At 40.3% G+C, this 13327-nt stretch overlaps 1 protein-coding gene across 4 annotated transcripts in view; it reads left to right on the forward strand.

The window, feature by feature from the left end:
* Window positions 1-13327, forward strand: part of kcnab2a (potassium voltage-gated channel subfamily A regulatory beta subunit 2a) — a 111271-nt gene that overhangs the window by 79440 nt on the left and 18504 nt on the right. For all 4 annotated transcript variants that reach the window (XM_082534743.1, XM_082534744.1, XM_082534745.1 and 1 more), the window contains 6 exons: window positions 6599-6642; window positions 6862-6899; window positions 7140-7219; window positions 11796-11840; window positions 12393-12437; window positions 12714-12757. In XM_082534743.1, the coding sequence (XP_082390869.1) occupies window positions 6599-6642; window positions 6862-6899; window positions 7140-7219; window positions 11796-11840; window positions 12393-12437; window positions 12714-12757 (296 nt within the window). The remainder of the gene's footprint in view (window positions 1-6598; window positions 6643-6861; window positions 6900-7139; window positions 7220-11795; window positions 11841-12392; window positions 12438-12713; window positions 12758-13327) is intronic.

Below are 13327 nucleotides of genomic sequence, written 5' to 3' on the forward strand. Positions count from 1 at the left end.
CCTGTTCCTCTCTTTGTTTATTACCTGCACGTGCAAGCGAAACCACTGTGGTGCAGTGGTTAACAGTGCTGCATAACAGGTTATGGGTTTTCTCCAGTTACTCTAGCTTCCTCCAAAGATATGGTTTGACTGATGATTCTAAATTGGCCGTATGTATGAGGGTGAATGCTTCTCTGTATCTGTTGGGCCTGCAACAGACTGGCAACCCGTCCAGGGTGTATCCTGACTCTCACCCTGTGAGATCTAGGAACCCTGAATTGGATAAGGTTGCTCAGGTTTGTGATAGTTTGCTATGTTAGCATCTCTGCATATGACAGTTTTGACTTAGATGTTTCTTGCACACAATTGCGACGCAAACAAAGGTTTGGCTACCTTGCACCATCCTCATCCTCCAATTGTATTTGCAGACGACAAGGTTATCTCCACGTCTCGCCTAGTGGTGAAGTAGATGAGGGAGAGCCATTTTACATGTATAGAAAGGGAAATGAATGAGTTACGGTAAGAGTTTTTTTTTTTTTTTGTTTTGTTTTTTAAAAAGGTCCACTTATGGCCAACATAGTTGGTAGGTTAAAGCATTTGTTATTCTTTGTTGTTTTGACTGTTACAGTTCATTGGTGTGTCTCTCAGCAGCAGCAGTAATAGTTGGGCCCAGACAGTGAGTATTATTGAAGGTGGATAACTCTACCTTAATGAATACACGTAGTTACAAGTGTGAGTCATGCAAATTTACACTAGTAGACTAGTGGAATCCATGAGCGTAATGAGTGCCCTTAAAGCCCCCCCTTCCTCCCTCCAATTGTCACATAGACTTGAATGGAGGAGAAAAACCACCTGCAGCCAGTGCGAGCTGGTGGCATTCAGTGTGTGCTTTCTTTTGAAGTTGAAGCCACAGATGAGGTTGTATTAATAGTTCTACTCAGTTGGCATAGCTCTCAACACATTAATCTTTGCAGCTCTGTGACCTTGTTTCCTCATTCATCACTCTCAACTATGCTAGTAAATCTAAAGCACACAGTTACAGTAGGATCCATGCATTAAATAAGAATTGTATGTGTTGTACCACATTATCATATCAGTACATCAATATGTAGAGCTCATTAACAACTCAAATCTTGAGAATTGTGTTTTTGATCAGTTTCTTTTAAGGCAGTGGAGTTCTCTGCCTGATCTCTTGCTGATTTAATTGGTAAATGGTCTCCTGGCTAACTGGGTTTAGCAGAACTAATCTGGGATCAAGTGTTTCACATAGTTTGACTGCTTTGTGGAGGGCAGATGGGATGCATACACATACGCACATAAAAACAGTGAGCAGTGGAGAGGGCCAAAAATAGCACAGCTTTTTTCTTTCTTGTTGGTAGGGGGCTGTTTAGCCAACGTAAACAAGAAAAATACTGCAAAGACACTCTTAATAAGGCAGAAAAAAAACTAGCTACAGGGAGTGCAGAATTATTAGGCAAGTTGTATTTTTGAGGAATAATTTTATTATTGAACAACAACCATGTTCTCAATGAACCCAAAAAACTCATTAATATCAAAGCTGAATGTTTTTGGAAGTAGTTTTTAGTTTGTTTTTAGTTTGAGCTATTTTAGGGGGATATCTGTGTGTGCAGGTGACTATTACTGTGCATAATTATTAGGCAACTTAACAAAAAACAAATATATACCCATTTCAATTATTTATTTTTACCAGTGAAACCAATATAACATCTCCACATTCACAAATATACATTTCTGACATTCAAAAACAAAACAAAAACAAATCAGCGACCAATATAGCCACCTTTCTTTGCAAGGACACTCAAAAGCCTGCCATCCATGGATTCTGTCAGTGTTTTGATCTGTTCACCATCAACATTGCGTGCAGCAGCAACCACAGCCTCCCAGACACTGTTCAGAGAGGTGTACTGTTTTCCCTCCTTGTAAATCTCACATTTGATGATGGACCACAGGTTCTCAATGGGGTTCAGATCAGGTGAACAAGGTGGCCATGTCATTAGTTTTTCTTCTTTTATACCCTTTCTTGCCAGCCACGCTGTGGAGTACTTGGACTCGTGTGATGGAGCATTGTCCTGCATGAAAATCATGTTTTTCTTGAAGGATGCAGACTTCTTCCTGTACCACTGCTTGAAGAAGGTGTCTTCCAGAAACTGGCAGTAGGACTGGGAGTTGAGCTTGACTCCATCCTCAACCCGAAAAGGCCCCACAAGCTCATCTTTGATGATACCAGCCCAAACCAGTACTCCACCTCCACCTTGCTGGCGTCTGAGTCGGACTGGAGCTCTCTGCCCTTTACCAATCCAGCCACGGGCCCATCCATCTGGCCCATCAAGACTCACTCTCATTTCATCAGTCCATAAAACCTTAGAAAAACCAGTCTTGAGATATTTCTTGGCCCAGTCTTGACGTTACAGCTTGTGTGTCTTGTTCAGTGGTGGTCGTCTTTCAGCCTTTCTTACCTTGGCCATGTCTCTGAGTATTGCACACCTTGTGCTTTTGGGCACTCCAGTGATGTTGCAGCTCTGAAATATGGCCAAACTGGTGGCAAGTGGCATCTTGGCAGCTGCACGCTTGACTTTTCACAGTTCATGGGCAGTTATTTTGCGCCTTGGTTTTTCCACACGCTTCTTGCGACCCTGTTGACTATTTTGAATGAAACGCTTGATTGTTCGATGATCACGCTTCAGAAGCTTTGCAATTATGAGACTGCTGCATCCCTCTGCAAGATATCTCACTATTTTTGACTTTTCTGAGCCTGTCAAGTCCTTCTTTTGACCCATTTTGCCAAAGGAAAGGCCGTTGCCTAATAATTATGCACACCTGATATAGGGTGTTGATGTCATTAGACCACACCCCTTCTCATTACAGGGATGCACATCACCTAATATGCTTAATTGGTAGTAGGCTTTCGAGCCTATACAGCTTGGAGTAAGACAACATGCATGAAGAGGATGATGTGGACAAAATACTCATTTGCCTAATAATTCTGCACTCCCTGTAGCATCATAGCTGTGTGAGAAATCGTTGTGCGTTGAATCTGGAGATTCTGCTGAGATTAATTTCTGATATTGGATGCCACCAGCTCTACTTTTTGCTCACCCAAGTTTTCCCTTTGATTTTGTTATGTAATTTTCCCACCTTAGATCAGCTCTGAGCAGTGTGAGCAGATGTATTATTTGGTAAGAGTACAGCTTTTTTTCATAGTATGTTTTGTAATATTCTGTATCTCATGAAGGCGAAACAGTACAGGACTTAGTCTTAGTCTGAGCAGGATAACCCATAAACCGGCACCACAGTGTTGCAGGATGTGCTGGAACAAATCAAATCTGTGGCATTTACAAAGCACAACTTACAGGACTTGGGTCTGCATCTGCATCTTGGTTGCCAGATAACACAGGGCACCTTTAGAGGCTTCTGCAGAGCCAGGAGATGTTTTACTACATACAAAGGACAAATAGGCAGGGGGTGGACTTAATGTTTTGTTTCATCAGTGTATATGGCTGATATGATGTTATCAAATCTGACTTTAAAAGGCCTAAGGGTTGCATGCCCTGCTCTGTATCGCAGGACATCTCTGTCTGTAGTGTCAGCTTAATTCTTAAGCTGATAGATGCCACTGCATAACATGTTAAATAATATTGATGTATAAAATTGTATTAATTGCCCCAGTGGGACCTCTAGAAAACTTGTGTTCAGGGAAATTATTAGATGGGACTGTGTTATTTATGGGAAGTTACCCATTTAAGCCTTGGCAGATAGAAAATGTGTGACTCCTTTTGACAAGCAAAGCTACAGTAACGTGACAGATAATTATGTTTTTATTTATTTAATTCATGCAATGAACACACAAAATAAGATGGTGCTATTGGAAGCCATAGTGTCTGCTGCTTGTTTTGTGATTGAAGATGGTTTTTTTCAGCTATATTTTTGTTGTGTTGCTGCATAGTGAGTCAGTAATCTGCAAATTACTATTTAAATAATTAATACACAACAAAAAGAGTCAGGGGTGGTCCAGGAGATCTCTCTGACTTAAAATTAACCTATAAATTGAAAGGAAAAATATCTGCAGTGATTAACATTCTCATCCAGGTTTTGTATCACGCTAATGTGTTGTGTAACACGTGTGTAAACAAACTCTAAACAGACTCCAGGCCCTGTTTAATCACACAAAGTGTGACACAGTGAAAAACCTTCCCCTTTCCACTTGGGCTTTGCGCATACTTCACATCTGTCCGATTCGGTGGGTCCTTTCTGGCTTTGTCCGTGTGGCTACAGTGTTGTTACTGTCCTGTACTGTACCTGTCTCCCTCATTATTGAGGAGGCTGTGAGATGGATGACTTCACTGCTGCGGTTCATGTATGCTGAGGCTCAGCAGGAACTTGACTCCTGCGTACCTGCAGGCCCTGGTGGAGGATTGTTGCCGAAATGCACAATGCAGCATTCAAGGCCACTCCAGTAAAATATTGAAGAGAACAGTGTGCTGACAAAGGTACATCCTAACAATGACAATGATGGAACGGTTATTCTTTTACTCCTCTCTTTTTGTACATTCACATCCACTGTGCAGTATTCATGTTTTAGCGTGCTCATGTGACAGTTAAGACAGAAAACTTTGCTTTGTAATACGCTTTAATGCACCTGATGGAAATGTTTACTTTGCATCTCATTTTCTTAATATAGTTGTGAACTCTAAAATCATTAAATACTCTGGAGCAAACATGCTCCACTGACAGTTTCAGTCAGGAAACTGCTCTTGGTGTTGGTTATCTCTGTGATGCCGCACAACAGCGTCCCGAGGGGCAGTTTTACTCATGCAATTAAGAGGCAGTTAATTGTTGATGGGCTCCAGTGGTTTGCCACAGTAGACTTGTACTGCGATGCAGCGTTAGGACACATGGACTCATTAGATCACGCTCTCTTCTCCCTCATGACAAACTTTGTTTGTTTATAAAGCAGGAGGCTCCTATATGTGATGTCATCTTGCTCTCTGATTTACAGTGTAACACGACTGCCAGACTTCACTGACCCAAACAGATCATTTTAATGAGGCTCTTCGTAGAAACAAGTGGAACACAAACGGCAAAATACACAAACTGAATTTTCAGTGTTGTTTGAGCTCACCCAAACATTTGATGGCTTAGAATATTGAGCTTTTCTCAGAAACCAAAGAATAGAAATAAATAGACTCCATGAGCATCTATATTGGTTTACTGACCCAGAAGTCGAGCCAATATTGTTGGATGGTAGTGAGCATGAAAGGTAAATCCTTAAGCTTCATTGTTTTGTTTTTGTTTATGTGCTAAACAAGTGTACAGTAACTGACTTAGATAATGTACGATAACAATGAGGTTTCAGCAGCTTTAGTCTCTGTTTCTGAACTTGGTGTTAAGAACACATTGAAGAAAGTGGTGTTGTTAGTTACTGCAGCAATTTTATCAGTGCTTCACAGAACACCCACTCACATGCATGCACAGTCCCACTTGTTACAAGCAGCCATATAAAACGCACATCTACACACATGCACACCTTTGTCTCCCTCTCTACCCCTTTTTCATTTCAGCTCTTCTATACAGCCAGTCTTATAAAAATATATTAGATAGCCTCCCACATACTTACGTTGACTCCTGCACACGTTACATCATCTCTGCCACATTTCTTTTATCTTTTTTACACTGCCAGATTATCTCGTGAAGGTGTTTGACCAGAAGCAGCACGTTTGGTTTTGTATTTTTAATGTCTTAGATCAGAAAACTCTGAAGTAATAAAATATTGTAGTCGTCAGGTTTTTGCAGACCAGAAGAGATGGTTTGATTTCCTTGTGAAATGATTATATAACAGTGCTCATAACAAATCTGTTATGATACTGAGGAACCACAGGCATATTAGAAAACTTTAAAAGCTTGCACAAGCAAAAGCTTGCACAAGCTAAAGACCTAACCAAAGCTGTGATTGTCAAGCAGAGGGGTCTGTCTGGACTGTGATTAGCTCAGAGACGCCAGCTTTAGGAGCAAGTTGTTGTGTGTAGTCAAGCTTCCGCATTGCTGCAGGGGATTTTAGTCAGATGGCGGCTGAGGGATCCTGGTGTGCTGTGAGAAATTTCAGTGGATGTCATGGTGGGACTGCTTAATACTCACTTCCTGTCTCTGATTCCCCCCCCCCCCCCCCCCCCGACATTTTGGTGAGCACAAACACCTCATTGTCAGCTCATACGTTGATGTGCTTCGTTAGCCATCCCCTCAACATGTGTCAGTGCTGCACTATGTTATAATAATAATAATGGATTGCATTTATATAGCGCTTTTCGGGACCCCTAAAGCGCTTTACAATACCACTATTCATTCACTCTCACATTCATTCGGGCAAGTTACAGATCCATACAAAGTCTTGTTCTTTCCAGCTTCTGTCACTCCACTGCAGCAACAACCTAAAGATGAGAGAACTCTAGTGAAGCTCGATAGGGTTTTTTGTTTATTTTGTTTTTCAAACAGTCATTCCTGAAAGACTGTGCTGGTCACAGCCACCGCCTGAGGACAAAAGATCATAAATCACTGCCACCTCAGTGCGGCATTAGTTTTAATGTATTTTCCTCTGTTTTGACAGAAACCTCGGGAAGTCGGGCTTGCGGGTATCCTGCCTTGGATTAGGTAAGATCACAAGACAAACTGTTTGTGCGTGCTGTAGACTCAGTATGACAGACCGGGGAGGCCAATATAAAACCTGTTCTCTATACAGAGAGAAAGTGTTATTAAACAGAGTGTGAAAAAATTGAGTTTAAGTATGTCAGAAAGAACAAAAAGGTTCTTATTCTACTTGCATGTTTGTGTACTAATTCTCTGACCCCACTTCTCTGTCATTCCCTTTAGGAACATGGGTGACGTTTGGTGGACAGATAACAGATGAGGTGAGAGCAGATGCATTTTGTCAGCTTCTATCCATCAAAGCTTTGGAATGGAAACCCTCCATATGATCTGAGATATCCTAGGTTGCTCAAGAAGCCTATTTTTACTTTTCTGACAGAGTCAACAGGCAGACTCTAGTCCTGTGAAGCCAGCTTCATAATTAAAATTTACTAACACCTCACATCAGTGGTCTCACCCCATCATTTCCCCTCTCTGTTCCTTCTCCCCTGTTCTCTCAACAGATGGCAGAGCAGCTGATGACTCTGGCCTATGAAAATGGCATCAATCTGTTTGACACAGCGGAGGTCTACGCTGCTGGCAAGTGAGTATATCCTGTGTGGCGAGTCACTTAGGAGTGAGTGGTAGCAGCAAACATTACCAAACTGCTAATGTGTGATTGATTATGAAGGCAAGCAGAGGTTATGTACTTGCAGACTCCAGTCAGGTGTTTGAGCTATAGTGGTGCACAAATATTCCACATTTAGAAGTGATGTAATACAGAGTCAAGGTGCCAGCATGTTGTCTTTACTTATGGTAACTTACCAATATGCCAAATATCCATCTCACATTTCCTGAGAGCACTGAATTGTTTGTCTCCTAGAATACATAAAAACTGTAAAGCAGAATTTCTTTAAAACTTAAAATCTGGACAGTCGTCTGAGGAGGGGTTCTCTGGGTGACCTTCTTTTTATATAAGTTCATTTAAATAAAAGACAGAAAAGACATGACAATCACAACATTACAATTTAACATCGACATCATATGCAGAGGCTTGGAGACGTTCTGCAACAGTCCCAGGGTGGATGAATTTTCTTTTGGTGTTACAGGATTCATCTCTCTTTACGTATATTTTCCACGTGTATCTTAATTGTTTTTTGTTTTTTACAGCGGACACGCTAGAGCTGTTTTGTGACAAAGTGCATTCTAAACAAACTAACCTTTATTAAATGAATATATGACGATGGAAATGCATAAATGTTTTATTTCCATCGTTTATTTTCACATGGTTTGAGGTTTAACTGATGACTAATAACTAATTATGTCGTCTCATTTTACCCTCTTCTCAAACAATAGTTTAATGGCATTCAGCCTCTGGGTAAGCTCCACAGTATGTTTATCTCGATGAATCAACTCCTCATTTTCTTGGCTATTATTAAAGGAGGAGAAGAAATTAATGTCTGCCTGGCCTGCTTTTCACAACGAAAAGTGCCATTTGTCAGGGTTCGGGTATTCGTGGCATAAATTTAGGGGATGGGCAGTGATGATACTTTAACCTCAGAAAGCATGTTGCTTTATTGCTGGATGTAGTGGATGTTTAAATTCCAGTATGGATTAGTCTGGCTTTGTAGTAGCCTGGGTGCTGTGAAATAATCTAAGGGATTATCCTTTGCAAATAGTGTCTCTTATTAACGGGAGCAAGTCTCCTGTTTAAATCCTCCTGAGATTATTCTATTTTTTCCATTATGTTTGGGGAGATGCATCAGAGTCCCCGTGTCTCAGAAAGGGAAATCAAAAGATAACAAAAGAGGAGAAACAAGCTGTAGGTCTCAGTGGTTGTCCTCGTTTCGCATCTAATGCCTCAGCAGCTGTGGTCTGATGCACGTCATCACACCACGATGTTAATGTTTTGGGGAGTTTTCAGCAGTCTTGTTGATTTATTCATGAGAGAGGTTGATCTTTGACACAGAAGCAAAACCAACTCTGGCTTTGATCATCGTGCTGCCATAAACCAGAACCACACTTGAACAGAAAGGACAAGCCTGGCACGTGCAAGTGTTTGTGACAGCACGTCACACAGCTCGAAATGTGTTGCACAGGTGTTAATCCTGACAGCTTCCACTGCAAAGCAGCACCAAGGAGCTTATATTACACACAAACACACGAGAAGGAGTCGAACAAATCACACAGTTTGCGCGTCATAATGGAAAAAGCTTTCATGTGAAGTCCTCGGTTGTGGCTTAGGATTCTTTCTATCAGTCGGGCTTGGAGGATGTGAAGTGGTGGTGTTGGTGGCTGCACAGTCAGCTGCTGTGAAGTCGATTCTGTGTGGTGAGCTTGGACAGATAAATAAATTAGATTTGTAGGCTGTTTGTTGTAGCTTAGCCCTCAACTAAAAAATTGGTCACGGAACAAAACACTGAACGCACAAGAATATTCAAATATTGATTGTGATGCTTGATTAGCATATCCATCCGAATACATGAGCTACTGTTTCTGAGAAATATAAACAAATATGTCTCTTTGCACAAACAAATGTGTTGTGCTTAACCCATGTAGCTGCTCTTATCAGCAAGCACACATGGCACGAAAGCTTTTCAAAGTATGGCAGTAATTGGCAGAACAGAATTTTAGTCTTTGTTTTCTCTCAGGCTCAGAGGCATTTTGCTGGAGATCAATATTAAATGTGTGACATGGTGAAAAACAGGTGGCATAAGCCCTGAAGAATGTGAAAGTAATAAAATATAAAGAATCCATGAGTAGTGCCGCATTACATCATTGCTTCCTGCCCTAAGTCAGAAAGCAACTCAGCATTGAAATAAAGCAAAGCTTTAATTAATGGGTGGATGAAGAAAGGCAACCTGCTCGAGGCTCAGTGAACCTTATGTTTGGTCACTCAAATTACTCACATTTCAAAGGGGCAATACTAAGAGCCAGAAACAAACACACACACACACACACACACACACACACACACACACACACACACACACACACACACACACATCATTGCTCTCAGGGGAGTGTTCATTGCTCGTTGTTTAAAAAAGATGTGAGTCCAGCTGGCAGAGGCTGAAATCACTCGGAGTAATAGTGGGCAGCTGCTGTTTGGATCAGCAGAATGTACAGAGGCACAAACACACGAGTGGGGAGGTTGAATATTTAATTTAATTTATCTTTTAATAAATGGCAAACAAAAGGTGGAGATAAATGGTACAAAAATGTTATGCAGGATTTAATATTCAATTGAAACAGAGACAAAAGCGAAGCAAACAAACAAATGGCCCCTGAATATTAAAGTAAGGCTACATTCACACTGCAGGCGAAAGCGCATCAAAGCCAAAGTCTTTACATTAAGGGCCATCAGTCAAACAATATTGTTTGGTCTGGGTCTAAACAGAGCGCGTTGTGTGTGATGTCTTCTTTTGCGCATGCGGGCTGCTTTGAGGGTTCACACTAGTTTGCTGTCACATTTTATTTGTAGTGTGAACAAGCAGACAAAAAAAATCGGATTTGATCAAAAAATCGGAATTGAGCGTTAAGACCTGCAGTGTGAACGTAGCCTTTAATCATTCATACATCCATGCTTTGCATACATATAGTAGCAAGTGGTACACATGAGCAGGACTGGTCATAGCTGTCGAATATTAGGATGCAGGGGAAAAAAGGAAAAAGGGTACAGCACTACAAAGTTTATTATGTGCTTATAATCTAATTTTTTTTTGAGTTATGATACATAATAACCCATGGTTATCAATCATTGGTGTATCAATATAGTTATGATTTTAAAAAATACATAAATATGAATGATTTATTTGTAACTGAAGTGCAGATTTCTAGCTGTAATTTAAGAGATTTAACAGAAAATTGTACATTAATTGGAATTGCTGATGATTTTATACATTGTTTCCCTTTTTCAGAGGCCTAAGGATAATGGGCTAACCTGACAACTGATCCTGCCAACTTTGTACTTAATTGTTGTTGCTATTATTCTTGAAAGTTCAAACAAATTTAAAAGTAATTCCAGATTTACAAAAGTGTTCTTCCACTCAAAAATATAGGTAGTTTCCCCATTTATGTTTCATACAGAAATACCAGGATATTCAAGTAATGTATAAACATGAAAAGGTTTCAAAATTATTCTTTAAAAAAAAAAAAACAACTTGCACATTATTCGACTTTATACAAACATGGTTGTGCCATTCTCTTTGGTATCAGCTGTCCTTAATACTTCCACATAATTAGAGCCAGCTTATTATTTTCTGCCAAGTAATCTTGTATTGAAATATTTAGGTTAGGAATTTACCATTTGTGGCCTCTTGTCTTTTTTGGGGGGTTGTGGGTATGCCATTGTGACTCTCACTGCGATTTAAAATGCGTGGATGATCAATCTGCTGTGTGATCTGTGCAAATCTAAAACTCCTAAACTTCTTGATATTCTTGATATTTATAACCACCTCTGTAATATTCTTGATATTTATAATTGAGCTATTTGTAGATATTAGTTCCATTTCTTAAATTTGTAATATCTGAAACATATTGCACTATTTAAATAGTTTAATCTGTTACTGTTACTGTCTTGGAGCAACTGTAACCCACACAGTTTCCTCGGGGATTAATAAAGTATTCTGATACCTTAAACTTTTGCACATTACTGAAACTGTTCAGACTGTCACACTGACAGGAGCTGTAATGTGCTGTGCTGTGGGTAAATTGTGGTCCTTGAATTTGTGCACAAATCGGATACTTGCCGTAATATTTGAAAACTGTGTCAATTAGAGGTGCTAGCTGTACTCATCGGCAAACGTAAACAAATCTTAGCTGGCATGACGCTTTTTCTACCTCTACAGCCAGTTGGATTTTATGTGAAACTGTGTCACAAGGAGGTGTCTCATTATTTGTCAGAGGGAGCTGGAGAGACATCCTGCTGACAGGTTTCTGCCCAGCCCTAATGAGCCCCGTGTTGAACGTAATGTCACTCATTAGCACCCCTGTGGCTGCTAATGAGTGACTTGGTGGTGGCTCGACAGCACAGCTGGGACCGGGCGAAGAATTGGACTGCGTTAATCAATTAAATAATTAAATCTTGAGACAGTCGGATATAAGTGCTCATATCATTTCAAGACTATCTATTTTTTAATGTTTTTTTTAATCATGCTCTCTTTCCATCTGTTTCATAGGGCAGAGGTGGTGCTCGGAAACATCATAAAGAAAAAAGGATGGAGGTATGATATGAGGCACACTTTAATTGCATTTTGTATTTTTTTATTTATTTTATTTTATTTTTTTAAATTTCCTTCCCAGCCATCTGGCCTAATCTTGTATCATCTCGTTCCTCTGCACATATTGGGAGGCTTGTGTGTTGTGAACCGGAACAGTAAGGTGGGGAGATGAAAGATTAATGTGGGCAGCCTTGCCACACTCCAGTGTCTCCTCCTCAAAGATGATAAATAATGGATGAACTTCTAGTGGCTTGTCTTCTACTTTGTCGGTCCTGTATGGGTATTTGTATAGCTCAGGTTATATCAGATCAGGTTTATGTGCTCGCAGCACTCATTCACTGGCATTGTTTGCGTTCTGGCACAGACACCGTTATTGTAGGATGTGTGCGAGAGTGATGCTGATAGAATAAGGTAGAAACGCATGAATGACCTAAAGATTATAGTTTGTGCATGTGCATAAGCAACTCCAGTGCTTTTTTTTGATGTAGTTCAGCATGTTTGCTTGGCAGATGTTGTAACAGATGTTTGCTTACTTTTTTTTTTTTTTTTCTCCAGACGTTCGAGTTTGGTGATAACAACAAAGATCTTCTGGGGTGGAAAGTAAGTTTCATCCTTAACTCTGCTGTTTGCCCAAATGGAAAAACTACCCTCGCGTGTAATTTTTCTCGACTTGTTTGATCCTGATGCTCCTGGTAATGGGATCATGTGTCATCCAAACTGATCTGTTGTCAGGTGCTTTCAATAAAGCTGGAAACATCGCTCATATTTCATAAAGGATAAAATGATATTATGTTACCGTCCAGGAGCCGTACCAGTCACATTTTAAATAATGGTGTCAAACACACTCTCATTTCTTTTGTATTTGTTTTCATATAGAGCGGAAACTGAAAGAGGTTTATCCCGAAAACACATTATAGAAGGTAAGTAGCAGTGCTGCGTATTATTGGATTAAATGTTGACACTTCAACAACAAAATTAATTAATAGCTTTGGGTCAAGGGAATCAAAGCTTCATTTTAAAAACTAACGCCTCCCCTGGAGTTATTGGAAAAGTTTTGGCTACAGTCAGTAACCCATTTAAAGTAGAGCTGGGCGATAGAACGATAACGATATGTATCGCGATATAACTTTTACTCGATAGAGAAATTAAGCTATCGCGATAGACCTCGCCGCTCTTGTTCTCTTAAAAAAAAAAAAAAAAAAAAAAAAAGGTCAGCCGATCCAAATTCAGTAGCGCAGAGCCAAGCCGCACGTGTGTTTGTTTGGGAAGCAGCCAGCGGGTAATGGAGCCAGAGCGTAATGGAGGAAATGAGTGTGCCGACTAGAAAAATCAACCGAGCGTGACCGAAGAGAAAACAGATGATGGTTCCAATGCCGGAGAGATTGTCGAACGGAAGAGCCATAGAAGTTCCGTAGTGTGAAGGTATTTCGGCTATTTCAAGTCTGACAAAAAACAGAGTAGCGTGCACTGTAAATTGTGCCAAAAGCAAG

The sequence above is a fragment of the Aulonocara stuartgranti genome (genome assembly GCF_965226115.1).
Source record: "Aulonocara stuartgranti genome assembly, chromosome: 5".
Classification (NCBI taxonomy): Eukaryota; Metazoa; Chordata; class Actinopteri; order Cichliformes; family Cichlidae; genus Aulonocara; species Aulonocara stuartgranti.